Source organism: Nannobrachium achirus (assembly GCF_963921795.1).
Source record: "Nannobrachium achirus genome assembly, chromosome: 13".
Taxonomy (NCBI): domain Eukaryota; kingdom Metazoa; phylum Chordata; class Actinopteri; order Myctophiformes; family Myctophidae; genus Nannobrachium; species Nannobrachium achirus.
In genome coordinates this window covers 18,055,179-18,081,847 of record NC_137833.1, presented here as the reverse complement: position 1 = coordinate 18,081,847, position 26,669 = coordinate 18,055,179, and the positions used below count along the sequence as shown (strand labels likewise).

General features: G+C 44.0%; 1 protein-coding gene across 1 annotated transcript in view; it reads right to left on the bottom strand.

Annotated features, from left to right (window-relative positions):
• adgra1b (adhesion G protein-coupled receptor A1b) overlaps window positions 1-26,669 on the bottom strand; it is a gene marked incomplete at both ends in the record, with an annotated part of 253,321 nt that overhangs the window by 164,797 nt on the left and 61,855 nt on the right. The window contains one exon of the mRNA XM_080740224.1: window positions 13,692-13,905. Coding sequence (XP_080596350.1) covers window positions 13,692-13,905 — 214 coding nt within the window. The remainder of the gene's footprint in view (window positions 1-13,691; window positions 13,906-26,669) is intronic.

Here is a 26,669-nt window from a genome sequence, read left to right as displayed (position 1 = left end):
CAAGAACAACAAGAAAAGTTCCAACAGGGGGATTAGAGAGAAAAATGATCTGAGCAGGAAAAGTGAAGCTGTCTGAGATGTGTGTCGCACCAAATTCTGGGCCCTGGGTACAAGGATTCACTGCGGGGCCCCTAATGAATGTTCTTCATAGGGGGAGGGGGTTTAACCCATTTAGACTGTGGGAACGCATTATTTTGCGCTTTAACTATTGAAAAATAGCAGATCTACAAGCTCACAATCTGCTATTTTTGAAAAATCGTGAAAAAAGTCTAAGAATATTTCAAAACGAAAAACCTATGTTTCGATGTCAGTTGTGCTCAAACTTTTTCATGTGAAGGACCCCCAAAATGATAATATCATTTTGGGGGTCCTTCACATGAAAAAGTAACTAACTAAATCTTTTGAGATGGGGGTCTGTGGCCACAGACCCCCATCTCAAAAGATTTAGTTCCAGGGACCCCCCAGAAGCAACATTTGAGTTACAAATGTTTGCTTAAAAAATACAGAGCAGATCTACAAGCTTGCAGCGCGGCACTCGGTGTCGCGCTGTGAGCTTGTATATCTGCTATTTTTCAATATCTAAAGCATAAAATAATCAAGGCCCCTCCACCTTCGGCCCTAGTAACTCAGTCCCACTTTTCTCCCCCTTGTGACGCCGCTGGCTGTCGGAGATGTGTGAAAAGTAAAGAAAGGGGATAAAGGTAATCAGATTATGTGCGCGAGCAGCTACAGTACTGTGTAGCACACGTATGCCGTGTGCGCACGTAATGGAGAAAATGCTTTGTTCGTTTCCGTCTTTCCTCTTATTCCTGCCCTGAGCAATATTTCCGAGGCAGGCCCTTTCGTTTTCTGCGTGAGATTAGAGCCGATTAAAAATGGAGGGGATTAAGAAAGATACCTGCAAAGTGTCAGCTAGCTGCGGGGGCGCTAAAATGTTTGATTAATGAAACATGATTCACAGGCTGGTTCGGCTGCTGCAGCTAGCGTCACTAATACTGGGAGTTTGACCTGCCAGTATGACTCAGCAGGGGAGCCTGGCCCCCACACACCAAAACACCATGATGGCTCTCAGGCCCTTATTTTTGGCTGCTGGTCACTGTGAGCGATGGAAACAGATCGGCTTATCACCCGGCCTCTGCCAGCGAACGGCAATGCAACAATGACACAATGCATTGTGGCAGCAAGGAATAAGTGGCTCTCACACTGCACGGGCAGTCGGGCACCCATATAGTCGGAGGCCTTAGGGTTTTTTCGTGCTAATCAGTCTAAAAGCTCAACATTTCGCACAGATGTAGCCCAGGGCATGCTCTAATGATTTAGCTAGGGCGTCCGAGTCGGTGACTTTCGGTGTCGGCCAAATCAAGTTGGGCTCCCATCGACTTTCTATACAGGAGGAAAATACCCAGAAAAACATTTTCTTTTTCTGGGTATTTAAGTAGGATGTGAGGGGTCTAACTTGTCATGATGAAGCATTTGTTTTGCACAAAAAACAGTCCTTGGGCTACAAATGGCCCCAGAAAACGCCCACAAAACTGTGAAAAGTGATGACTCATCACTTTTCATCACTAAACCATCGTTTTCTGGGGCCATTTATAGCCCAAGGAATGTTTTTTGTGCAAAACAAATGCTTGCAATGGATTCAACATCATGACAAACCCCTAGTTAGACCCCTCACATCCTACTTAAATACCCATTAGACATGCCCTGGGCAACATCTGTGCAAAATTTGGCGCTTTTAGACTGATTAGCACGAAATTACCATTCTATCTCCCTAAGGCCCCCAACTAATACACACATGCAGCTCAATACACAATATACACTGCACATGCAAGCACATAAGCACACATGTACACCACACCAGCATGTTGGAACAGTGTGTAGTGTGTACCGTGTACTCCACCTGCACACACTCAAACTAAAATATTAAAAAGTGTGGATCACGTCAATACATGCAGTAAATATGTGACGACTGAATTTGAAGGTGACACAGCCAGTAGGATCATGATGTGTGATCCACACAGGCCATCAGTCAGTATAGTTTGAAGTGAGATATACTGAACTGGAGTGGAGAGGAACGCGGCAAAAACACATTTTGGATTCACCTTCAAAGAGGTCAGTTTGTTGTGGTTCGCCAATCGCGTCGCTAACAGCGAGCAACAAATCCAGATCAGGAGTTTAAGCCACATGCTAAATCCTGTGTATTCAGTGTTTCCTCTCCATTGGGGCATGAGGGGCGAGGCTGACTGACTCAGAGGACATTTTACCAAGGTGAAGCACGTCAACATCATGGGCCCGGTAATGACTAATATTTCGTCCAGTGCCGCTAAAGTGGCAGTGACAGCGTTTGGCATGTCGAGGGCCAGAACATTAGTAATCCCTGATCCGTTCCTTTTTTTAATGAGAGCTAGCGGGGCCAGTAAAGTCACTGCACCTCTAATTTGCCCCAAATGTCCCTCAACGCAGTCATTTAGTATGTAGGAAGGACTAGGCTGCGGGTGAAGTTCAATGTGAGCACGGTGTATTTATGTTGGACAGACGAGCATTCTCTAATTCAGTCAATGACGGCTATTCCTCGCCTGGCTTCTACTGGGACACAAGTTTCGAGCTTCAGGTGCCAAAAGCAACATTACCTTATAGGTTCCACCCCAGAGGGAAGGGGGCGACGCGGTGGTTGCATAATTTGTGTATACAAGGGGGAGAGCAGCGGTTAATTGCGAGCAGGGCACTAATCAGAACGGGAACGAGGTGGAATCCATCACCGTTGTTCCGTTGGGACGTGGCCGGTGGAAAAGGAGAGTGGAGGTTCTGGTGAACCCAGAGTGGAGTGTGGTGGGGGGGGGGGGGAGTGGGACTGAGTTACTGGGGCCCAAGGTGGAGGGCCTTGATTATTTTATACTATTGAAAAATAGCAGATATACAAGCTCACAGCGCGGCTGCGAGCGAGCTTGTAGAACTGCTATTTTTGAAAAGTAGGTGAAAATGTTTGAAAATCTTTGGGTATATGTATTTTTTAAGCCAACATTTGTAACTCAAATTTTGCTTCTGGGGCGTCCCTGGAACGAAATATTTTGAGATGGGGGTCCGTGGCCACATATCATTTTGGGGGTCAAAGACTTTTCACGATTTTTCAAAAATAGCAGATCTACAAGCTCGCTGCTATTTTTCATTAGTTAAAGCACAGGGGCCCACAGTGAATCCTTGTACCCACTACCCAGGGCCCAGAATTTGGTGCGACACCCCTGACAGTACAGTGTGTGCTGCTGAGACCAGGGGGTTGGAACAGTGCTGCCCTACGTCACCAAGTCAGTGCGGAGCCAACAGCCAACACAGCGAGGGCCGCTTGCATAAGGAGCTCCCAGTAGACCAACACCCGGCAGTTGACAGACTGAGCTGCCTCCTTTCCTCTTCTCTCTTCTCCTCTCACCTAATCTCTCCCCCTCCTTCGTTCTCCTTCCCTCCTCCATTAATTTCACCTCTCACCTTATCACTCCTCCTTCTCCTCTCCTTAATTGTCCTTTCCTCTCCTCTCCTAGCCCCATCACCTTTCCTCTTCTCTTTACTCCTGTTTTTAAGCTGGGCCACCAGCTTCGGTAATCAGCTCATTTTCTTTGACGACCATTGATTACCTCTTCTGGATAGGCTATTCATGTCACATGGTAGAGCTAAGGGCCAATCGCAGGACAGTACCCCAGGAGTGCCCTTCTAGACAATGGGGGGAAAGAACTGGGCCAATAGCAGTTACCGCTCCTCCAGTCCAGGCTATGGGGAAAATTAGCTGTTGGAAAAAGTACTCAAATGTTTTACTTAAGTAAAAGTATCGTAAAAGTATCAATACTGCACTGTAGATGTAGATGGGAAGTAACGAAGTACAAATACTTTGTTACTGTAACAAAGTACTTTTTTCAGTACTTTGTACTTTACTGAGTAGTTATTTGTCTGAGTACTTTTTACTTTTATCCGTTACATTTTAACACAAGTATCTGTACTTTTACTCTGCTACATTTTCAAAACAGGCTCATTACTTTGGTTTTAATGGTATATAGCCTATTAATGTTGCGCCGGAGCATATCTGAATTATCTGATGCGCATCTGATAGGCACACACAGTCGCACGCACGCACGCACACACACACAGGCACACACGCTCAGCAGCAGCAGCAAGCAAGTTCCCAAAAGTTCTTTTTTCGCCAACAGACAACTCTCTCTGCTTTCCTCTTACCTGCAGCCTGCAGGACATCCTCGACATGTTCCCAAATAAATAAGTCCTTATTTAAACAGTAGGCCTACACAGCTTCCAATTCCAAACACAGCCTTTGTGATCATTAATCCACCCGTACCGCTGGATTAAGAATTGACGTCTTTTCTCTTTTTGTCTTTCCAGGTGTAGCCTATTACAACTCGTTAAGCCTCGTCCGAACGTTTTAAAGTGCACTGATCAATAGAGAGAAGTGTAACATTGTAAGTCTCTGTAGAGAGGTTAAAACAAATCAAAACAACTTGAAGCAGTAACATGGGGTATTTTTTTGCTTTGCATATACTCGAAGGCATCAGACTAATGACATAAGGTACATTTCTCACCTTAAACAATGAAATGCAGACATGCACGTACTGCTATGTGTTTGAATAGGGAAACCTTATTTATTTATTTTAGCTTTTATTAAAAAATATTAAAATAAGATTTTGTTTGATAATATAAGTTTTGCCATAATCATGCAGCTTTATTACAATGACACAGCTATAACAGCAATGTTTAAAAATGTTATAGATTACAGTAGTAGACCTATAATATATAATTCTTTTTAAATTCATATTATTTTTGTATCCATAAGACAAAACGGACTCGAACCCCCTAGGACTTGGACTTGACTTGGACACTTTAGGTGGACTCGACTACAACACTATAGCACATTCTCACAATGACATCATAAACATATTAACTAGTATTGTAAGATTACTTTTTAAAATGACAGTAGGCTACCCCTTAGATGACAGTCCTACTTCAATATCAAAGAGATGCCACTTACAGCAATTCACAGCCGTCTACTGCAGATTTCATCCCACAATATAGTCAGTCAGTTATATGTTCACTTTGTCACGCTCATTCAAAGCATTATGGTAACATTAAACGTCCCCGCCTTTTTAACCCAAATGTGACCAGCTTATGTATTGACAATGTGTCAATTCTTGTTTTCCTCTCAACTCATGTCTTCTGCATGTCTATTCCACTCCACTCCACTACTGTGGAGAATAGTGGCCATTGTTCACCACGCTACACTCCATTCATGCATGCAAGAGATGAATTTAGGCTTACAGTGTATATATCACTGTAGCTGAATTATGGCCTTCTGTGCAGCATGCAAACTGACAGCTTAGCACCCGATGCAATTGGTATTGGTGCTCTCTTTAACTCAGTAAGCATTATTGCGACCGTAGGTCACATTTAGGATGAAAACCATATTTGGGAGTACTGGGAGACAGGTGTTAGGTGCTCTCACCTACCAGGGGTCTAGTGCATTGAAAAGTGTATAGAGACCCTTAATTGTTTTTGTCCGGGACCGATACTGACATTATGCCGCCCCAACCTACCTCTTGCCTCTTTTATACTATCGGGCAACAATGTTACGAGATCAACCGTTCATTGTCCTGTCATGTGAAGTCAGTATAAAAAAGATAAACGAGTTTGATATAGAGAATGTCTACTACGTCTACAATATAGAGAATGTTTACTATGTCTACAATATAGAGAATGTCTACTACTGTACGTCTACAAGATTATTTGTGCATACTGTATGTACAGTAGCATGTACCAGCGCGGTGAAACTAGACCAGTAAGACTCCCTAAATTGGGAGATAAGCGACCGTCAGGTCACATACACAAACTTTAGAAGGCAATGGTAGGCAATCAGGAGGGAATATGGGAAATGGGACAGATCCATGTTGATGACATGACTTTAGAGATAGTGTGTACCGCTTTGCGTGATTTTAGGGCAAAATCTGTAGGAGCAGAGGCCAAAAATGTGTTTTTCAAAAATCGGCCTGATGGTGGCGCTATATGGGACAGATCCATGATCCATCCAAATTTTTTTGGAGTTGTCCAAAAATGTTTTTGGAGTGTCCAAAAATGTGTTTTGCAAGAATATGCCTCATGGTGGCGCTAGAAGAGGGCCATGTGAGAATTGAGGGGCAGAATTGAGGGTTTGGCAGGCAAAGAGTGTGTGTGCAAAGTTTGGCATGGATAGGGGCAACGGTGGCGGAGATATGAGAAGGGGAAAAGTGTGACGTGTGACATGTGACGTGACTGACAGACAGACTGACGGACAGCCGGTGGAGGTTTTGATAGTAACTGCGACCTGACGGTCACAATAAGTGATGGATTGCAGACATATTTTTGTGAATGAAATATAAATGGAGAACCAACGAATGCCATACAGTCAGGCCTCGGGCACAGTCTGCTTGCTCCCCTGCTAACAAATGTGAGATCCAATACAATAGGCAGAGCAGCTGTGCATTTTTTCAAATTGGCGGAAAATGTTGGGTTTGTAAGGGTAATGTAACTAAAATAAAGTTAAAATCAGTGCTCACGTGTGCAGTAGGCCTAACATTTTTTTATACAAATATGTATTCAAATTACTAAATAATGGTGTAGCAAATGTATAATTATTTAATTATAAATCTCCCTCTCCTCTCAGTCTTTCTGGGTTTGGCATACAGTAGCCTACCTGCCAATATTCCCTGGAGTCTCCCTATTTTCTAACATTTTCTCCTGCAGTGCTTCCTACTGGTATTGTCTCACAATAAAGGGTCACAGCTGTCATGACCTTTCTCTCTCTCTGTCTGTGTGCGCTGTGCCTTCACTCGTGTCATAGGTGACAATCTCTCTGTCTCTCTCGTCTGTGTTTGTTTTGCATGCATGGCATGCGTCATATACTGCAGGCTCTTTGTGTCTCTGTGTGCGGTGTGTGTGTGTGTGTGTGTGTGTGTGTGTGTGTGTGTGTGTGTGTGTGTGAACATGTACGTCATAGGTGCTGTGGTCCCTCTGACGAATTGTAAAACAGCAGTGTAAGATTATGCATTATGCATGTTATCTCTCTCTCTCTCTCTCTCTCTCTCTCTCTAGCTCTCTCTCTCTCTCTCTCTCTCTCTAGTTCTCTTACACCAAACTGGCTAGTACCATGCACTATTGCCTCACAGATCGACACAGAATCTGTAGGGACGGTGAATTTATTCATTCCCAAATATAACATGTAGATGGCATTGGATTAGAAATTGGAGTTCCTTAACATTTAGAATTTAGGCATTTAGCACCAGACACTCTTAATCCAGACATTACAGAACGACAGTAAGCAAAGTAAACCAGAGGGGAAAAAAACTAATTCATAGAAATAGTTATCTATGATCAAACCAAGAACCTATCATCAGTCTAAACAGTAAATATATTGAAACCATGCCAACTATAGGATACCAGGTCAACAAATGAACCTAGCATCTGTCTACATACAGGTAAGATAATATCTATATTACAACTGGCAGCGTGGGGGTTGGGGTCCCTGACGGCAAAGGCCCTGTCACCCTGTCCTAGATGTAGGAACCAAAGTAGGGCCAAATCAGAGGAGCTCAGGCGACGGTTCCAGCAGGTCAGCTAGGTAATGAGGTGCCAGGCTGTTAAGAGCTTTAAAAGTTAACAATAAAATCTTAAAATCAATCTTAAAATCAATAACCGTTGGTTATATGTTCAAATCTAGTCCTGGCAACTGCATTCTGCACCAACTGTAGTCGGTACTGTATATGGATCCCTTGCTGAGACTTGAATAGACTGAGGGCGTTACAGTAGTCCAGACGAGATGAAATGAGGGTCATTGATAGTGAAGGGGTGGAAATGACTGGTTTGATTCTGTGGATGTTTCTCAGGTGGAAAAAGCAGGTACGAACCATAGTTTTTACCTGAGCCTCAAAACAGAGGTCAGAGTCCAGTAGTTCACCCACATTTTTTGCTACTGGTGCAACATTTGCTGACCTGCAGTCAAGACAGTTACAGTATGTGGGATCTAGAATTAAGAGGGCCGAACAGGAGGATTTCTGACTTGTCTGTGTGTACAACAAACAGAATGATTGTGTAAATAAAGATTTTTGCTTCAGTAGCTTTGATCACTGTTAATCAGATATGTATAAAATACTTCAGTATCCCTTCCAGTATTATAAAGTGAGACACTTTCAACCTCAGATGACTGATAGACATACAGTATGTGCGCACTGCACATTTACATTATATGGGCAGATTAAATGTTTTCGGCTCTAAATCATCTCTTTGAAGTCTGCGACATGGCACAGCTTTTAAACCCCATCTCCCAGACAGAATACTAGTTTCTACCCCAAAGCCCAACACTTCCGCAAAACTTGCTGAAGTGAACACTTCACATACACCCGCTGTTTCTCCCTCCAAGTGCCTTGGGGAGCTCTCTTTCTCTCCGGTCTCGGCTCCTCCAAAAATATCCTACCATTTGGGACGTGAACGATTTCCGGTTCAAGCTGGAGGGAGTGAGTAAGCAGGGATTTTGGCTTTGGAATTTGGCTCATGACCCCATGTCCTGCAAGAACTAATGCAATGCTTCATTTCATAGTAAGTGATACCTTGTTTTGTATCTCTGATTCTCTTTTTTATATACTGTATATACAATACACCAGTAAGACTCCTAAGGGTGAAAAGCGACATCTGCACCATCTGTCTTGGCTATATGGATTCTGTATGTTCTCCTGACAGGGCACCATCTGGGGTACAATCCCTTTTATGCCCATATATGGGGATCCCTAAGAGAATCAATTTTATGCCCATATATGGATGGAGATCCCTGCTGTGAGTATCTGACATCACTGTGATGTCACCTGTTTATGCCCATATATGGAGATCCCTGCTCTGAGTATCTGACATCACTGTGATGTCACAGTGATGTGTCAGGAACCACAGTGTCAGGCGTTAGCCGTATAGACAGATATTTTCAATCGTAGGTTGCAGTTTACTACTAGTAAGATGCCTCAGGGCGACAACCGACATCTCCCTAAAGGGTGTGTCTTGCCCGGACGGGTAACGCCTAACACTGTGGTTCCCCTGACACATCACTGTGACATCACAGGTGACATTACAGTGATGTCAGATACTCAGAGCAGAGATCTTCATATATGGGCATAAAAGGGATTGTATCCCAGATGATGCCCTGTTAGGAGAACCACACTAACAAAATCCATATATGGCCAAGACAGATGGCGCGACCTCTCCCTTTAGGGCGAGGTCGCTTTTCAATGTTTTTTCAATATTGTCGGTTCTTCCTTCATCATGTCCCACAATAAAAACACTTTCATGCTGCTGGTCTTCCCGCAGGAAAAGGTTTTGTACAGCTGGCCATCTCACAGACAGGGACTTGTGATGGGAATGGGAATTATGTTTCTTCTCAATGTACTGAATCAATCAGTGCAGTTCACTAACAACGGAATTGAATTTTCATTCAAATGGCTCATTCAGCAGTTGCACTGAAGTGAAATGATCCCTGACTGGATCATTGAACGCGATATATTCACCCCGAATGTCCTCTAAGCAGGCTACGGATCTAAAAGTTAGACATTGCAACAGAGGGAAATTGTGAGTCATACTTCAATAATATAAACATGTTTATTTGTTTGGTGAATTAAATCAGCCACAATAAATTATTATAAGATTAAAATATAATTCCCTATTGTGCCTGGAAAAAGAGAGTTCAAAGCAGTTGATTAACTTAATTAATTCAGCAGTTGTTATTAAGCCTATTTTGTAAATGTCACCTCTTACACAAACAGGTGGTTTTATTTGTTTGGCAGCATGCAGTTAAGCTACTGATTGCAGAGTGTGGGGGATAAAATGAGATTACAATCACTGAACATGCGTGTATGGGCCAAACATTTCATATTTTTCTCTGAAAGTTTAATTGAAGAAAAAAATGTGTTTATGACATAGAACAGTGGTTCTCAAACTTTTTCATTTCAAGGACCCCAATATTTACACTTATTAGCCCACGGACCCCCATTTGAAAAGATATGCCAGCTAGGGACCCCCATATAAGAGAAGAGATTTTTATGACTCTAGCAGTGATTCTCAACCATTTTAATTCCAAGGACACCCAGTTTGACGTACATTAGGTTACGTACCCCCATTTAATGCTATTTCTATCTCTGAGGACCCCAATTTATACTGTAAAATCATGGAATTCGGGTCCATTTGGTTGCATTTGCTGCACTCTCTGAGTTACAGACCCATAAGGGTCCATTTGGTTCCTAACTATTCTTTAGCTGGGGACCCCCTGGTACTCCCTCAAGGACCCCTGGGGGTCCCCGGATCCAACTTTGAGAACCAATGACATAGAAGACCCCATGGCCATGGCCCATGACCGATATTTTTTGCAAGTTTGTGTGCTTTATGGAGAAGTAGAACAAACCCACTTTATTTCAATGATAGAATAGGACAGGGGTTTTCAAAGTGGGTGACAGCAGTCCAGGGGTGCCGCGAGATAATTTGATAATATTTGGAATTTATTTGGACACTTGAAAAAATATTTAGTATCATTTTAAACTTGAAGTACAAAGTTATTTTCAGTCAGTTCTAACCAAAATGGCTATTATCTCAACGCTTTCCTCGCAACATAATAACTAAAATATCGTCACTGTCGGGCAGAAACCTCGTATCTCCAAGTTTCAAATGTGTACGTCTTTTGGTAAAGTAAAGCCCTGCTTCATCATACAAGACTGTCACACAAAACTAGTGAAAACAGCCGATCTACAAACACACAACGCCTCTCATCGAGGCGTTGTGTGCTTGTAGATCTGCTGTTTTCACTAGTTTAGTACATTTTATAGATGATGAATACAAAACGAACAGTTTTGGACATACAAGGTTTCCACCCGACAATGACGATATGCCATAAATATAAGGTGCTGGGAGTGAAAATTATAATGTAGGGGTGCCTCGGATTAAAAAAATATTTATGGGGTGCCCTGAGACAATAGGATACTGGAAACAAACTACTCAATAAGTCAGGTTAGAAGGGAAGCAATGATTAAATGTATCAATACACTGATACATTTCAACATATTGAATAGCTCCGGGACCGATGATATCAATGACCAATGATCTTGCACATACTATTTATTTTGAGTTGATCCATATCAATAAACACTGCAACACAAGTAAGTCATGTGTTTCTAGAAGAGTGTTGCCGCTTGCATTCAAAGAAACTCATGCATTCCGAACACGTTAGTCAGCACAGTAGCCCGATTACACAAAGCGGCCCATTCTCCGCTGGGGCTATTAAGGAATGACAAACAGTAAATTGCTACATAATAAAAAGGGAAAAGAGTATCAAGCCATCTGTGGCATCCGAAGGCAAAACAATGGTGGTGGCGGTGGTGGCTGCGGTGGTGGGGGTGTGGATGGCATTCCTGTTGCCAAGTAAAGCGCACAACAAGAGGCGTTTCCATCCCTGTTGACACAAGGAAACATATTTCTGCCAGCGCTCCATCAATATTTATGTTAGAGAAGCCGACTCGGAGCAGGCAGCAGTTAAACTAATCAACAGCAATACACTCCTTCGTCTGAGCCTGCTGTCAGGACCATGCGCCACTCGCTCGCACGCACGCACGCATGCACGCACGCACGCACGCACACACACAGACACACACAGCCACATACAGGAAAACACACACAAAACTCGCTCGCCCTCACCACAGCCCGCCGAGAACACAAAGACAGGAAGAGGATGGAGGTTTGTGGCAAACTCACTCCATCAAACAAACCCCCAACCCCCGAAGAAGTGTGGAAGAGACCATCACCCTGGCCAACATTATCACAATAATTATTATGACTCAGCATCTGTTCCTCATATAGGCCTCCGACAGACGTTGGAAGCACGAGGCTCTATTGCCCTTGGGGGAGGCGGGGGGGAGAAAGCAGCGTCCAATTCATTCCCTATGGAAGACTGCCTCTATCGCTTGCCTCTAGCTTCCCTTAAAGCTAGAGGCAAGCTTGCTTCTTCAAAACATGTGATTTCCATAGGGAATGAATGGGACGCTACTTTCCATCACCTACAGCTTCCACAGCGCTGTGGGAGGGGCCACACTGGCACACCTACTGCGCTGTGGGAGCAGGGGGCCACAGATTGCTCAGGGGTGCTGGCACACTGCCAAGCCAATTCTGTCCTGTCCTTTCAGATGCTTATCAAGGGCACCAATAACGAAAGGTAAATCACAGCCCCTGTCTGAGAGAGAGAGAGAGAGAGAGAGAGAGAGAGAGAGAGAGAGTGTGAAGGGGGTGAAAGTAGAGAGATCAACAATGAGAGAGAGACAGACAGATAGAGATGAGAGCGGGATGGGATGTGGAGAAGGCATGAGAGGTAGAGGGGGAGACAGAGAGATGCTGGGAGCCATGTTTGTGGTTGTGTGTTATTACTATGATTGCTTGCGACCGAAGGTCACAGTTTACTATGAGAAACGGAACATCGTGTCCGTGTACGCGTTTTTACGGTCTATGGGTTTGTCGCTCTGACATCACGCTGACTCTCATGCTCTGACATCATGCTCTGACCTCCCTGTGATGTCAGGGGAACCAAATCCCTTTTATGCCCATATATGGAGATCCCTGTGATGCCAAGAGAACCAAACCCTTTTATGCCCATATATGGAGATCCCAGATGTTATCAATATTAAGCCCATATTATCTGTGAATATCTATGGGTACCAGGTGTCTCCATATATGGGTAACTGGTCCGATATACATCACTGGCCAGATGGCCAAGACATTTTCGCCCTTAGGCGTCTTACTGGTTTTACTTCTGTGTGTGCGTGTGCGTGTGCATGTGTGTGTGTGTGTGTGTGTGTGTGTGTGTGTGTGTGTGTGTGTGTGTGCGTGCATGTGCACGTGTTTACATGCGCACATGCATGCTTCTTGTGTAGTCTGTGATGCGCAGTGATCTGCACGAGCATACAAGTGGATCACATAGCCGCACTGCACATGTGTGATCATGCACATTTGTGCGTAAATACGTGTGGGGTTTGGCTTGCAAAGTACACCTTGATGATGTCATCACGGTGTAAGCCTAACCCCAAAATCAATATTTTTTGATTGAATTGACTTTTTTCTAATTTCCACATAACAACTCAAAGGTACGGTATATTAATGACACACCTGTAGTTTAATGTTGAAAATGAGTGGTTCTCCCCTTTGATGCCAATGCTTTTGCACGTTTGCTCAAGTATTTTTTTTTTGTTTTTGAGCGGTGGTCACAATGCTCCTATACGTGGCGGTGTGTGTGGGTATGTATGTCTGTCTGCGTCCGTAGCCTGCAGTAACCTTTTCTGACCACACATGTTAAGGGAGGGGCGCTGTTGTTCAGACTCACATTCACGCACGCACGCGCACACACACACACACACACACACACACACACACACACACACACACACACACACACACACACACACACACACACACACACACACACACACACACACACACACACACACACACACACACACACACACACACACACACACACACACACAGCCTCCACCGCTCAGTTCACACAAGTGTGATTTTTACTTTACAATTGTTTCTACATTGCGGTATTGATACTCTTACTCTTACTCCCTCTCTCTCTCTCTCTCTCTGTGTGTTACCTGGTCAGCAGGCAGCAGTCGTGCAGCAGTGTGTCCTCCAGGTAGACGCCCCGCTCCTCCTGCGTGGCCACGGGATGCCCGTTGTGACGCCAGCGCAGCTCCACCGACGGGTCCAGGCGGGAGGCGGTGCACTGCAGGGGCAGCCGGTCCCCGCGGAACACCACCTGTCTCTGGGAGGGGATCAGCTGGAACAGCGGTAGCTCCAGGGGCCCGTCTGGAAGAGCAGGAGGAGGAGAGAGAGAAGGACGGAGAGGTCAAAGGAGGTGGAGGTGTTGGAAGAGAAGAACTCGCTCAATCAAGAAGAGAGAGGAGATGGGATATGGACAAGGCATGAATGAATGCATGGGGGATGGGCGAGGTTTGTGTGTGTGTGTGTGTGTGTGTGTGTGTGTGTGTGTGTGTGTGTGTGTGTGTGTGTGTGTTGGGGGGTCGACCTTTCTGCAGCTGGAGTTTCAAAGCTGAAGTTTTCACACTGCCAGATGATGTTAACATACGATTACAAAGAGATACACATTTGGACTGAAATACACAACATGTACTGCAAGGTGCACGCACGCGCGCACGCACGCACGCACACAGGCACACACACACACACACACACACACACACACAGCAGGTGCAGTCGTGTCTGCATTCGCAGAACACAGACACACATTTCAAGGTCATTCATCGCACATTATCCTGCACCCGTTGTTCTCCCACGTTGCTACTGTTGCCGTGCACTGTAAAGCTGGCAGTGATAATTCAACTACCCAAGCGTGCAAATGGAACCATTTGTACACTATTGGAGCATTTGACTGTGTGTGTGAGATGTGTGTTTTTGAGATGAATAACTGCTGATAACGGGGAACAGCCTTGAGCGCTCCCCTGGATTCTCCTTGACTCCTCACACCTTGCAATAGAGACCTGCTGCTGCTGCACAGTGATAGGATTACTTACTTAGCAGCTGGCTAACTCTTAACTCCTCAAGCCTTTTGTCAGAGAGTGTGACACCAGCAGAAGGCTGAGATTAAAAGACAAAAGAAAAGATAAAGAGTTCAGTCCAAAAGCCCTGAGCGGTACTGCAGTACGGAAAGGTCGTAGATTTTCACAAAGGGATCTTTCAGTGCCAAATCGATATAAACATGTAAGACATTATGTGTTGCTGAAAGGGAAAGATAAAGCAATGTATTTAATCCCGACGATCCAATTGGGATAAATATCATAGCGTAGCCTTGGCATGGCGGGGAGTGCAGTGACCCTGCAATTTTCTGCACAGATCCAGTATGCCTGGGGAATTCCTTGGGAACATGTTTGGCACGGCAGACGTTTTCTTGGACGCCCTCCAAGGAAGCCGGCGAAAGGGACCACTTCACCTCCGGTTGTTTTCAGATCAATTGTTGACGCTGCTACCGGCTGCGGCGTTTACAGTGTGACAGGCCATTCGATATGCAGGTCATAAAGTCTTTTACTGCACCATGTATTCACGTGGAAATTCCCCCTAGATCTCTATGACAGTTATGTGGATGATCTGACTGAGGTGCTCTCTGTCCACATACCTCTATACCTCCCTCGAGCGACATGGATCCAGCGGCAGCACTGTTTATGGTAATGTGTAAGTCTCTTAACGATCGCCACCCCGTTAAAGCCGGCATTGCCTTCACCTTCATTTTATACGCAAGTGATTCACAGTCACGTAATGCATGTCAACTCCAACCAGGGGTGTCGCACCAAATTCTGGGCCCTGGGTACAAGGATTCACTATGTTATTTTGTGCTTCAACTATTGATAAATAGCAGATATACAAGCTCACAGCGTGGCACCGAGTGCCACGCTGCAAGCTTGTAGATGTGCTATTTTTTGCTAAGTCTTTGAAGGTTTTTGAAAGACCTATGTTCATATGTCAGTGGTGCTCAAACTTATTCATGTGAAGGTCCCACAAAATGTATTTGGCAACGGACCTCCATTTCAAAATATTTAGTTCCATGCAGGTACCATCCAGAAGCAAAATTTGAGTTACAAATGTTTGCTTAAAAAATACAAATATTCAAAGACTTGCACACATTTTCACAACTTTTCAAAAATAGCAGATCTACAAGCTCGCAGCGCGGCACCGAGTGCCGCGCTGTGAGCTTGTAGATCTGCTATTTTTCAGTAGCTAAAGTATAGAATAATTATGCACCCCCCCACCTTGGGCCCTAGTAACTCAGTCCCACTCCCCCCCCCCCCCTTGTGACGCCCCTGTCTCCAACACGACGAAGGAGTGCAGTGGCGGTCGCAGTGTGTGTCGCGCATCGCGCAAGTGCCACGCGGCCTTAAATATTTCCCTGATGATGCCTACGGTGTAATTACTTGCAGTTGACTGTGTCAGAGTGTGACGCTGCCCCGTAAGAAGCTGCAGCTAACAGAAGCTAAAGCCTTGTTATCTACCACCGGGTGCCACACAGCAGAAGCAGCATGGGGCGAGGGGCTGTTGACTTGGCTGATGCTGATACCGCTGAAACAACGCTTTGAGCCAAGGATCAGAGTGTTGCTGCTCGCCTCCGCCTATCAGACACTGCCAGAGCCAAATGCAACCGTGGGCAGGGGTGTCGCACCAAATTCTGGGCCCTGGGTACAAGGATTCACTGCGGGCCCCCCATGAATGTTCTTCATAGGGGTAGGGGTTTAACCCATTTAGACTGGGAATGCATTACTACGCATTATTTTGTGCTTTAACTAATTAAAAATAGCAGATATAAAAGCTCACAGTTTTTTTAATTCAAAACGTCTTTGAATATTTGAAATCCTTCTAAGGTTTTTTAAAAACCTATGTTTCTATGTCAGTGGTGCTCTAGTAACTCAGTCCCACTTTTCCCCTCCTTGTGACGCCCCTGACCGTGGGAGCAGGGGAGTGTGCAAGTGTCTGCGTACGTACATGCGTATGTCTGTGCGTACACACGTTTGTGTGCACGGGATTTCGCATGTCAATCTGTGCCTATAAACTCTGTGTGTGTGCGTTATTTGAATGCAAGATCAGACAGCTACATTCTGAATGTGTGAAAAGTGAAAAGGGAAGCGTGGGATGGCGGGAATAATATGTGGGAGGAAGGTGAGATTTGTGTTGACATATGCCATTGGATGAGGACATCCTCAGATGCCAGGCTGTTCCTTGCAAGTGTCAGTGGGGGGCTAAGGGTTATCACAATATGGACTGTCCTGGCAACAGGGGACACGGGCCATTGCATCTGCTAGGACGTATCCTGGTCCTGGGACACTCATGATCCATGGCTGTCACTATAGGTCCCCAGACACAAATCCCTCACATGATCTACATCAGGGGTCTTCCAACGTCTTCAGGCCAAGGACCCCTTAGTTTAGAGAGAGATGAAGCAGGGACCCCCACAACCTTATCATAGATTCCATAATAGTTTAATTGTTTGACAGCACGGTCATCAGTATATTTTGGATTCATATTAATGTGGGTTTTCAGATATTTAACCACTTGAACCGTCAATACTTAATAAACTTGACCTTTCACTCTACGTAGTCTGCTCTTTTCCCTCTCCAAAGCTCTTTGCCAAAAATAGCCGATCTACAAGCTCACAACGCCTCGCAGCGCAAGACGTTGTGAGCTTGTAATTCTGCTATTTTTGGCAAAAGTTCAAGTGGTTAATATACTGTAAAAAAAGGGGAAAAAACAAGTTTCTATCACACAAAGATTTGGAGGACCCCCTGTAGTAACTCTGAGGACCCCCTAGGGGTCCCGGACCCCCTGTTGAAGACCCCTTGATCTACATTCAAGCAAGTGTTCCATTCACACCTCAAAGTAAACGTTTGTGGTACAAGACAGACAGACAGACAAACAGACAATAGTGTGCCGACCAGGCCTGGAATTTCGTCATTTTAGGGGCAAGGCCAGTTGGCCTTTAGTGTTGTCAACTTTTTGAGGGCACAAAGGCCAAGTGCCAGGGCAGGAAGGCCATCAATTAAAACAATGATTTTAAGTCCACGCCAGTCATAATTAATTTAGCTTAAACATTAAGGAAGATTACATTTTTAATTAGGCTAATGTAGTACCTTTCAATTAAATAAATATCAAAAAGCTGTTTATTTATGTTTTTCCATGTGCAGCGGTGTAAAGTAACTAAGTACATTTAATTAAGTATTGTACTTAATTTGTTATTGTAATTTTGAATAACCTTTAGTTACTAGTTACTTTGTATATATAAATTATAATATTATTATATACATGAACCACTTTAGCCCTATTTAGGCTGTTTTTCAAAAGCTGTAGGATCAAAACTAATTTATTTTATTACATAAATTTAACTTAAACATGTTGACAACAGTCCTTATTAATCATAAAAACTAATTCAGTATCACACATTGCTTTTTCTTAGTTTCCTAGGCCAATTACCAAAAAGCAGACCATTTTATCTGACTTCACCCTATAGCCTACTTTGCGCTTCCAAAGTGTCCCAATTTATCTGACCTCACCCTATTGTTTTACACGTAACAGCGTAGCCTACTTTGCGCTTCATTGCAGAGCTGCTGCTGTACAGTCTCAGTCTTCATTTGGATCAACGGATTTATAATCTTTTCTTTCTTGCACAAACATGTGATTTAAAGGGGAGCTTTAGCAACACAGAGCACATTGGATATACATCTCGTTTTGTGTTGACGGCACGGCACTCACAGCAGGCAGCGGCTTGAAAAAAAAAGAAAGAGAGAGAGAGAGAAAAACTTTCACTCTCTTGCTTGGACACAACGGGAGACAAATATGTGTCCGTCCATGCAGTGAGCAACTGGAAAGCTGGCGTCTCATATTATCAAAACTAACTAGCACAGCACACAGGTGCAGCCAATGACAGTGTGACGTTAATGCACATTGTCGTGAAATACAGACATATAGCAGCAGAGCTCCGTTTGAAAGCATTTGTTCGCACATCCGGATTTATTAAACAGGCTGCGTTAGATTTAACTCCCGTTTAGCCCGGTGATGCTTTTGTGTTGTATAAACACTGTGTCGCGGGACTCCGGCGGCTGCTACGAGCATAAATCGAATCTACTACTGGTCATATAAGCAGCTCAACCAATCAGGCACTGCTGTCACCGTAATGACTGGAAAATCGCGCAGATGGAAAACGGTGAAATGAAGTTAACGGACTGCTGTGGGCGCCGGGGCACCACGGCCACTGTGGCCGTTTGGGCATGTCATTTTTCGAGGGGCACACGGCCAAAGAGAGGGGCAACGACGGCCATGGCCGTCGTGGCCGCCGTGAATTTCCTGCCCTGGTGCCGACCACATAATGGTCTATTATTTTTGGATGTTTTCATTCCTTTCTGCCCTCAATATCCTGTCTCTCTCCTATCCTAAATGTAAAAGAAGCAAAACCTGCCATTTAAATATGTGTTGATATCAAACACATACGATACTGTAACTGTGCTGGCTTGCAGGGTATCAAGAACATTTAAATACTGACAGAAACTGACGTTATTAGTGCATTGAAAATGAACACAGTACTGTACAAGTTAACTTTGAAGGTTTAATTCTTTTCATCTTACGCCCAAATTACATGGCTGAATTCAGAAACGGTGGGCACGGGAATCAAACAGAGTAGTGTGTGTTTGTAAAAAAAAATTCTGAGTTTCTTTTTTCTTTTTAGGAGAAAAAGAAAATATGCATGCCTTACAGTACATATGTGAAATGATCTGACTGTAATGTTAAGGAAACTACAGTATCTGTTTCAATGCTCATTTGGTGACATTGTTCTTTGTTTGTCCCCGACTCTAGATGTCACATAATCTTTTTGATATACTGTGATATCTGACACCTGTGTCACATTCTCTGCAGAACCGATCAGCGCAAAGACATTTTCTACAGTGATTTAAATCAACTGGGGGCCCCTCAAAGCAGCTGATTTGAAAAGAGATTTTGTCTGATCTTCAAAGTGGGCATGACAGGGGGGGGGCTAAGCCATGTTTTGAAATCACTAAATTAACGCCACGGGCGTGCAGAGCCGGCGCTTTGAATTGAAGTTAATGACATGGTCCAAGGGCCATTGCAGCGTTGTGTCATCATGCAAATAAATCTATTTATTGCTATAGAAAAGCAGGGATTTAACTTCTCATATACAGCCCCAATGCCCCATCAACACTTGTGCAATGTAACCCATCCCATGTGAACTCTCCAATTTAGTTTTTTATCTATCGCTGTGTGTTTTCTCTCAGCAGTATTAAGAGTGCCAATGGAGGATGACATTTACACAGACTGGATTCAAAGACACGCAGGATGTCACGATACCCATGAACTGAACAAGCTACGAGGACGCCTGAGCACTGCACTTTGAGCATATTCTGTGTTTCATCCCAGTGCCACAGACTCTTGATTCTTTGGTCATCGTCCACCCTAGACCAGTACTAGATCAGCAGGTTCTCAACCTCTTCAAGCTGCGCCCCCAAAATAATCATATTTTAACTGGGGACCCCTCCCATCCTGACGAGCACTATAAGTTGAGGAATTACATTTCCTCAATTTACACGATTTTGTAACCCATTTTTTCACCCAGTGCCAATTACCTAACCTGTAATCCTGATTTCTGCTCTCCCTCTGCCACGCCTGGGGAGACAACGGACTGACCTCATGCTTCCTTCAGTGCATGAGTAGTCCAAGTTGCTTATTTTCACCTGACAGGGGGGATTTCCCCAGTTTGGACATAGCGCGTGGAAGGAACACGTTATTCCAACCAGCTCCTTTCCCTTCCATCAGGCACGAGGAATTACATTTAACACGGTTCTATTATGAAAATAGCTGATCTCTATGCTCACAAGTGTGCATATACTGTACCTTCTATACACTAAAACTTGTTGCACATTAAGTTAATCATCTGAGGACCACCCCTGGGGGTCCCCATCCACAGGTTGAGAACCACTCGTCTAGATGAGCACAACAGACGCTGCATGGCCCTGACCTCATCTCAGGAAGCACCTGAAGCTGGCAGGAAGCCGTGATCCTCGGTTCCCCCTCGTTTGCAAGAAGCACTCGACCTGCGCAAGGCGGAGGGAAAGGAGGTTCACCGCTGGAATGTGTCTGGCCCCCCGGCATCTGCTACCCATCACCACTGACGCCCAAGACAAAGGGAACACACTTCCATATCTCCTACAGCATGCCATGGCCAGGGGTGTCGCACCACATTCTGGGCCCTGGGTACAAGGATTCACTGCGTTGTTTTGTGCTTTAACTATTGAAAAATAGCAGAAATACAAGCTTGCAGCTTGCAGATCTTGAAGGTTTTTTGAAAAACCCATGTTTCTATGTCAGTGGTGCTCAAACTTTTTCATGTGAAGGATCCCCAAAATGATATGTATTTGGCCACGGACCACCATCTCAAAATATTTAGTTCCAGGGACCCTCCAGAAGCAAAATATGAGTTACAAATGTTAATTTAAAAAATACATACAGTATATTCAAAGATTTGCACACATTTTCACGACTTTTCAAAAATAGCAGATCTACAAGCTCTGTGAGCTTGTATATCTGCTATTTTTCAATAGCTAAAGAGGCCCCTCCACCTTGAGCCCTAGTAACTCAGTCCCACTTTTCACCGCCTTGTGACGCCCCTGGCCATGGCTCTGGCTCACAGAAAACAACATGGGAGTCAAATCTCTAAAGACGAACATCGTGATTTCCGCTGATACGTCCAATATAAGGGATGGAAATGGCTATGTTACTCCCTAGGTTTTGCTTTTCTTCCAGATAACTGGAAAATTACAACATTATCAGATCCTGAGCAAAATCCAATCTTGAAACGATTGATATGATATTCTGCCCAGGACGAAACACACGATTACTAGAGGTGACCCGACCAGAGAGGGAGCCATACTATATGTCATTGGTTCTCAAAGTGGATTTCAGGGACTCTCTAGGTTCCTTTATGAGGGTCTAAATTGACTCTTAGTCTGTGACTATGACAATGTGCAAATGGAACGGGTCCATTTGGTTCCATTTGTACACTGTCAAAGCTAAGGGGAGACCTTCAAATTTCAAAGTTTGAGAACCACTGCTCTATGTAGACAGCAGCAACATAGCATTGCAACAAGTGGCTGTGGGGCACTATGCTGTGTCCAATCGAAGATTGGCTGTCGCCTAGCAAATAAATAAGGCATTGTAAGAGGAGGCCTGTGTGTGTATAGGGATCCAGGCATTCCGAGAGCCGGAAGCCCGAACGTTATCAATGTAATCCCATAATGGATGTGTTAGGAGCTGAAAGGAGGGCTCCTCGTCTCACCGCCGGAATCCACTCTTGGTTCTTTGTCCAAGGACTGCACAGAATTACCCTGTAATTGCTTTGGATTGTTCTGCGTAAATGAAAAACACACACTTAGGATTACATAGAATAACTCTACTATATGTCTGCGTAGCTTCGCCTAAGTACCGTGTTATATATCCAAAATATACACCACGAAAGCGACAGACTGTATAGAAAGTACTGTATTGAGGGTATACTTTTTGGGGCCAAAGGGATTTTAAGGTTTCTCTGCAGACTGTTTTACATTATGTATGCACACACACGAGTGCACGCATGTGTGCGAGCACGCACACACACACACACACACACACACACACGCGCGCGCGCACACGCACGCACAACCCCACTATCCTCTGTACCCTCACCAATGATTTTCTCATTCCAGAGCAATATCCCCAGTGTGAAGCACATGTAAGGAGACCAGGGGGATGATTCTATCACAGATGAGATACAATTCCCTCATGGAGCCCAGCATATCACCATGGGGTGTGTGTGTGTGTGTGTGTGTGTGTGTGTGTGTGTGTGTGTGTGTGTGTGTGTGTGTGTGTGTGTGTGTGTGTGTGTGTGTGTGTGTGTGTGTGTCGCTCGTGCATTTATGTGAGTTAGAGAGAGAGAGACAGACAGACAGACAGACAGACAGTCCCCTGAGCAGGGGAAAGATTCTGAGTCTTTCCCGTAAAAAGGAAAAGACCCCTGGGCCTCACTGTCACAGAGTGTTTGAAGACATACTGTAGGCTACTGATGACAAGAAACTAGTAAGACGCCTCGGGGCGACAAGTGCCATGTCTTGGCCGTCTGGCCAGTGATGTACAGTATATCGGACCAGTTCCCCATATATGGATATGAAGTCCTATTAGATATGGGCTTAATATTGATGACATCAGGGATCTCCATAAATGGGCATAGAGTGGTTCCCATGAAATCACAACATACAATCCCGTTTATGCCCATACATGGAGATCCCTGTCTGAACCAGCCACACCACTGTGATGTCACCTGTTTATGCCAATATATGGAGATCCCTGCTCTGAGTATCTAACATCACTGTGATGTCACCTGTGATGTCACAGTGATGTGTCAGGGGAACCACATTGTCAGGCGTTATCCCTGCTCTGAGTATCTGACATCACTGTGATGTCACCTGTGATGTCACAGTGATGTGTCAGGCATATACATACGGACAAGCTGTGCTGGTTCTGACAGTAAACTGCGACCTACGGTCGCAACAAGGACTATGCTACCATGTCACCATGCTTATCGCCTCTTTCTCCCTAAACCTACTCGATGAAGCCGTTATGATTTCATTGCTGAACAATTCACATTCCAACTATATATCTAAATAAACGAACATGGCAATGTCAAAATAAATGAATTTATATGCAAACGTAATTGTGCACTGTGTATGTCGCTGGACCCCAATCATCTATTTCAGTGTTTACATTATTATCTTTCAGTGGCATGTAGCATTAAATTGACAGCTCCCTGGCCCCTAAATTCGTGCTCTGCTCCGCGGTCCATGAGGTGCTTATGTACTTGCCCAAAAAGTTACACAATGCTCACTTTTAATTTGTTTTAGATTAAATTCTCCATCTCATTTCCCTAAACCTGTCCTGGTGTTTCTGGAGCTTATCTCGCAAACCGCTGGACCATTCAGTGGCACATCTCTTGGCACACTGTCAGTAGCAGTACCTGCATACATGGGCATACATGGGCAACTGGTGGCCCGGGGGCCAGATGCGGCCCCCACCTTCACTTATTGCGGCCCGCAGGTTAATATTGGAATCCTGATATATTGTTGATTTCAGCTGTTACCATTCCAAACATGCAAAGATGACCCGCTTTAATTACTTCAGTCTATATAATATTAGTACATGTACAGTAGTTGAATGACTAGTATAGTAGACTTTTTTATGTCCAATGTATTTGTATTTAAGTTCATAAAGTTAACAAAAGTACAACTAAATGCATTTGAAATTAAACAAAATATGTTACATTTCAATATTCCCATTCAAAAATAACAAAAGATAATTCGGGATTCCAATTCAAAAGTAGCAAAAATAGCAGATCTACAAGCTCAAAACCCGTCGCAGCGAGACGGGTTTTGAGCTTGTAGATCGGCTATTTTTTGCTACTCTTACTGGAGATGAGAGGTATTCGCTCGACAGTAGCAACATGCAATGTGGCCCTCTGGAGTGAGTGTGGAAATATAGTGGCCCTCTCCATCATCTAAGTCAGGGGTTTTCAAAGTGGGTGACGGGGCACCCTGGGTGCCGCGACGACACTTGAAGAAATATTTAGTATCATTTTAAACTTGAAGTACAACGTTATTTTCAGTCAGTTCTAACCAAAATGGCTATTATCTCAATGTTTTCCTCGCAACATAATCACTAAAATATCATCACTGTCAGGCAGAAACCTCTGTCGCACAAAACTAGTGAAAACAGCAGATCTACAAGCACACAACGCCTCGCATCGCGATGCGTTGTGTGCTTGTAGATCGGCTGTTTTCACTAGTTTAGTACATTTTATAGATGATAAATACAAAACGAACGCCGAACGGTTTCCACACGACAACGATGATATGCTATAGCCTAAATATAAGTTGCTGGGAGTGAAAACTATAATGTCAAAATATTTATGGGGTTCCCTGAGACAAAAAGGTTTGGGAACCCCTGATCTAAGTTGCCCACCCCTGTTAGTACAGAAATGTATTAGTACGGATGGAGACCCGTGCTCATACACAAAGTAACTGACGTCACAAACAGAACAGCCATACAAGGAGATATGCAGGTGTGTCATGTTTGCAACGCTCACTTCGCACATCAGAGGTGCAAACTTTTTTACATTTTTATAATGGATTCCAATGGAACTTGTCTCAGGCTGAAGGCTTGCCCAAATTTGGAGTCATAAACTGTACGTCAGGGGTTTTCGACAGGGGGTCCGGGACCCCTAGGGGGTCCTCAGAGTTACTACAGGGGGTCCTCCAAATCTTTGTGTGATAGAAGCTTTTTTTTCCTTTTTCTATATTAACCACTTGAACCCTAGCGTCCATATTCTGAGAACCTTAGCCAAAATAGCAGCTTTACAAGCTCACAACGCATCGCGCTGCGAGGCGTTGTGAGCTTGTAGATCGGCTATTTTCAGCAAAGAGGTTTCGTTTGGAGGGGAAAAAAGAGCAGACTACCGGTAAGTACGTAGAGTGAAAGGTCAAGTTTATTAGGTATTGACGGTTCAAGTGGTTAAATATCTGGAAACACAAATTTACATGAACCCAAAATACACTGATGAATTGTGCTGTCAAACGATGAAACTATATTGTATCTATGGGTTGTGGGGGGTCCCTGCTTCATCTCTCTCTCGACTAAGGGGTCCTTGGCATGAAAGCGTTGAAGACCCCTGCTGTACATCATAGATACGGTATGTCACTCACAGGCTGGCCACATGAAGTCCCAGATCCACATGGGAAACATGCCGTTCACATGTGGATCCCGATCCTGATGATTGTATTTTTAGAATATAATTTGAAACGTCTCAGTACCAAACTGAAAGTAAATGTTTTCATTCAATGGAAGGGATAAGCAGGGCAATTCTCATCGGCCCAAAGGCTCTTGGGATATCAGAAGATTTAAAAACCAGCCACAAGCCCCCTTCTCTAACCTCTGAGCTTCTGACTCGCTCAAAGCAGACACACAATGGTCACAGTGTATCAAATGAGAACATTTGGCCAAGGGAATTCTATCTGGCAAGCTTAATGTGAAGCTATGATTTAGTGTGAATTTGCCAAATGGTTCACAGCAGGTGTAGAGATAATAGTGGAACCTATTATCGAAATAGACATTCTTAATCACACTTTTAACCGTGCTCACCACTCGAAATTGAAACATAAGAAAAATTAGGTTTTTAATAGCGAGTCTCGGGAGGCAGACTTAGAGACATAATTACACCATTTCATCTTCTGTTCAGCCACAAAACCTTGTTCTCCCATTTGTCTGTTGTGATGTTTACAATTCAACTTAAATTCCTTTCCAGAATGATCATAAATGAAGTGGACTTATCACTTGACCATGAGATCTTGTCACTTGTTTTAGATAAACATTCTTTAGATACTATACATCAAATTACACTGGCGATGAGTGAAATTATATAATACACACCGGCGGGTTTTCAAACTTGTTTTCTTTAATTAGGCCTAGAATTATTGAATGCTTTAACCAGTGAAAAATAGCAGATAATACAAGCTCACAGCGTGGCACCAAGTGCCGCGCTGCGAGCTTGTAGATCTGCTATTTTTGAAAAAGTCGTGAAAATGTGTGCAAATCTTTGAATATATGTATTTCAAAGCGACGTTTGTAACTAAAATTTTGCTTCTGGGCGGTCCCTGGAACTAGATATTTTGAGATGCGGGTCCGTGGCCAAATATCAGTTTGGGGGTCCTTCACATGAAAAGGTTTGAGAACCACTGACATAGTAGTCTCTCAAGAACAGACTAACTGAGCTCCAGTTAAGTGCAAAGGACCCTTTCTTTGACGATGGCTGGCCAGATTGCTGACATAGAAACATATGGTTTTCAAAAAATCTTAAGAAGGATTCAAAAGACAACTTATAGAATCGGGTCAAAATTCAAATTTTCATGATTTTTCAAAAATAGCAGATCTACAAGCTCGCAGCGCGGCACTTGGTGCCGCGCTGTGAGCTTGTATATCTGCTA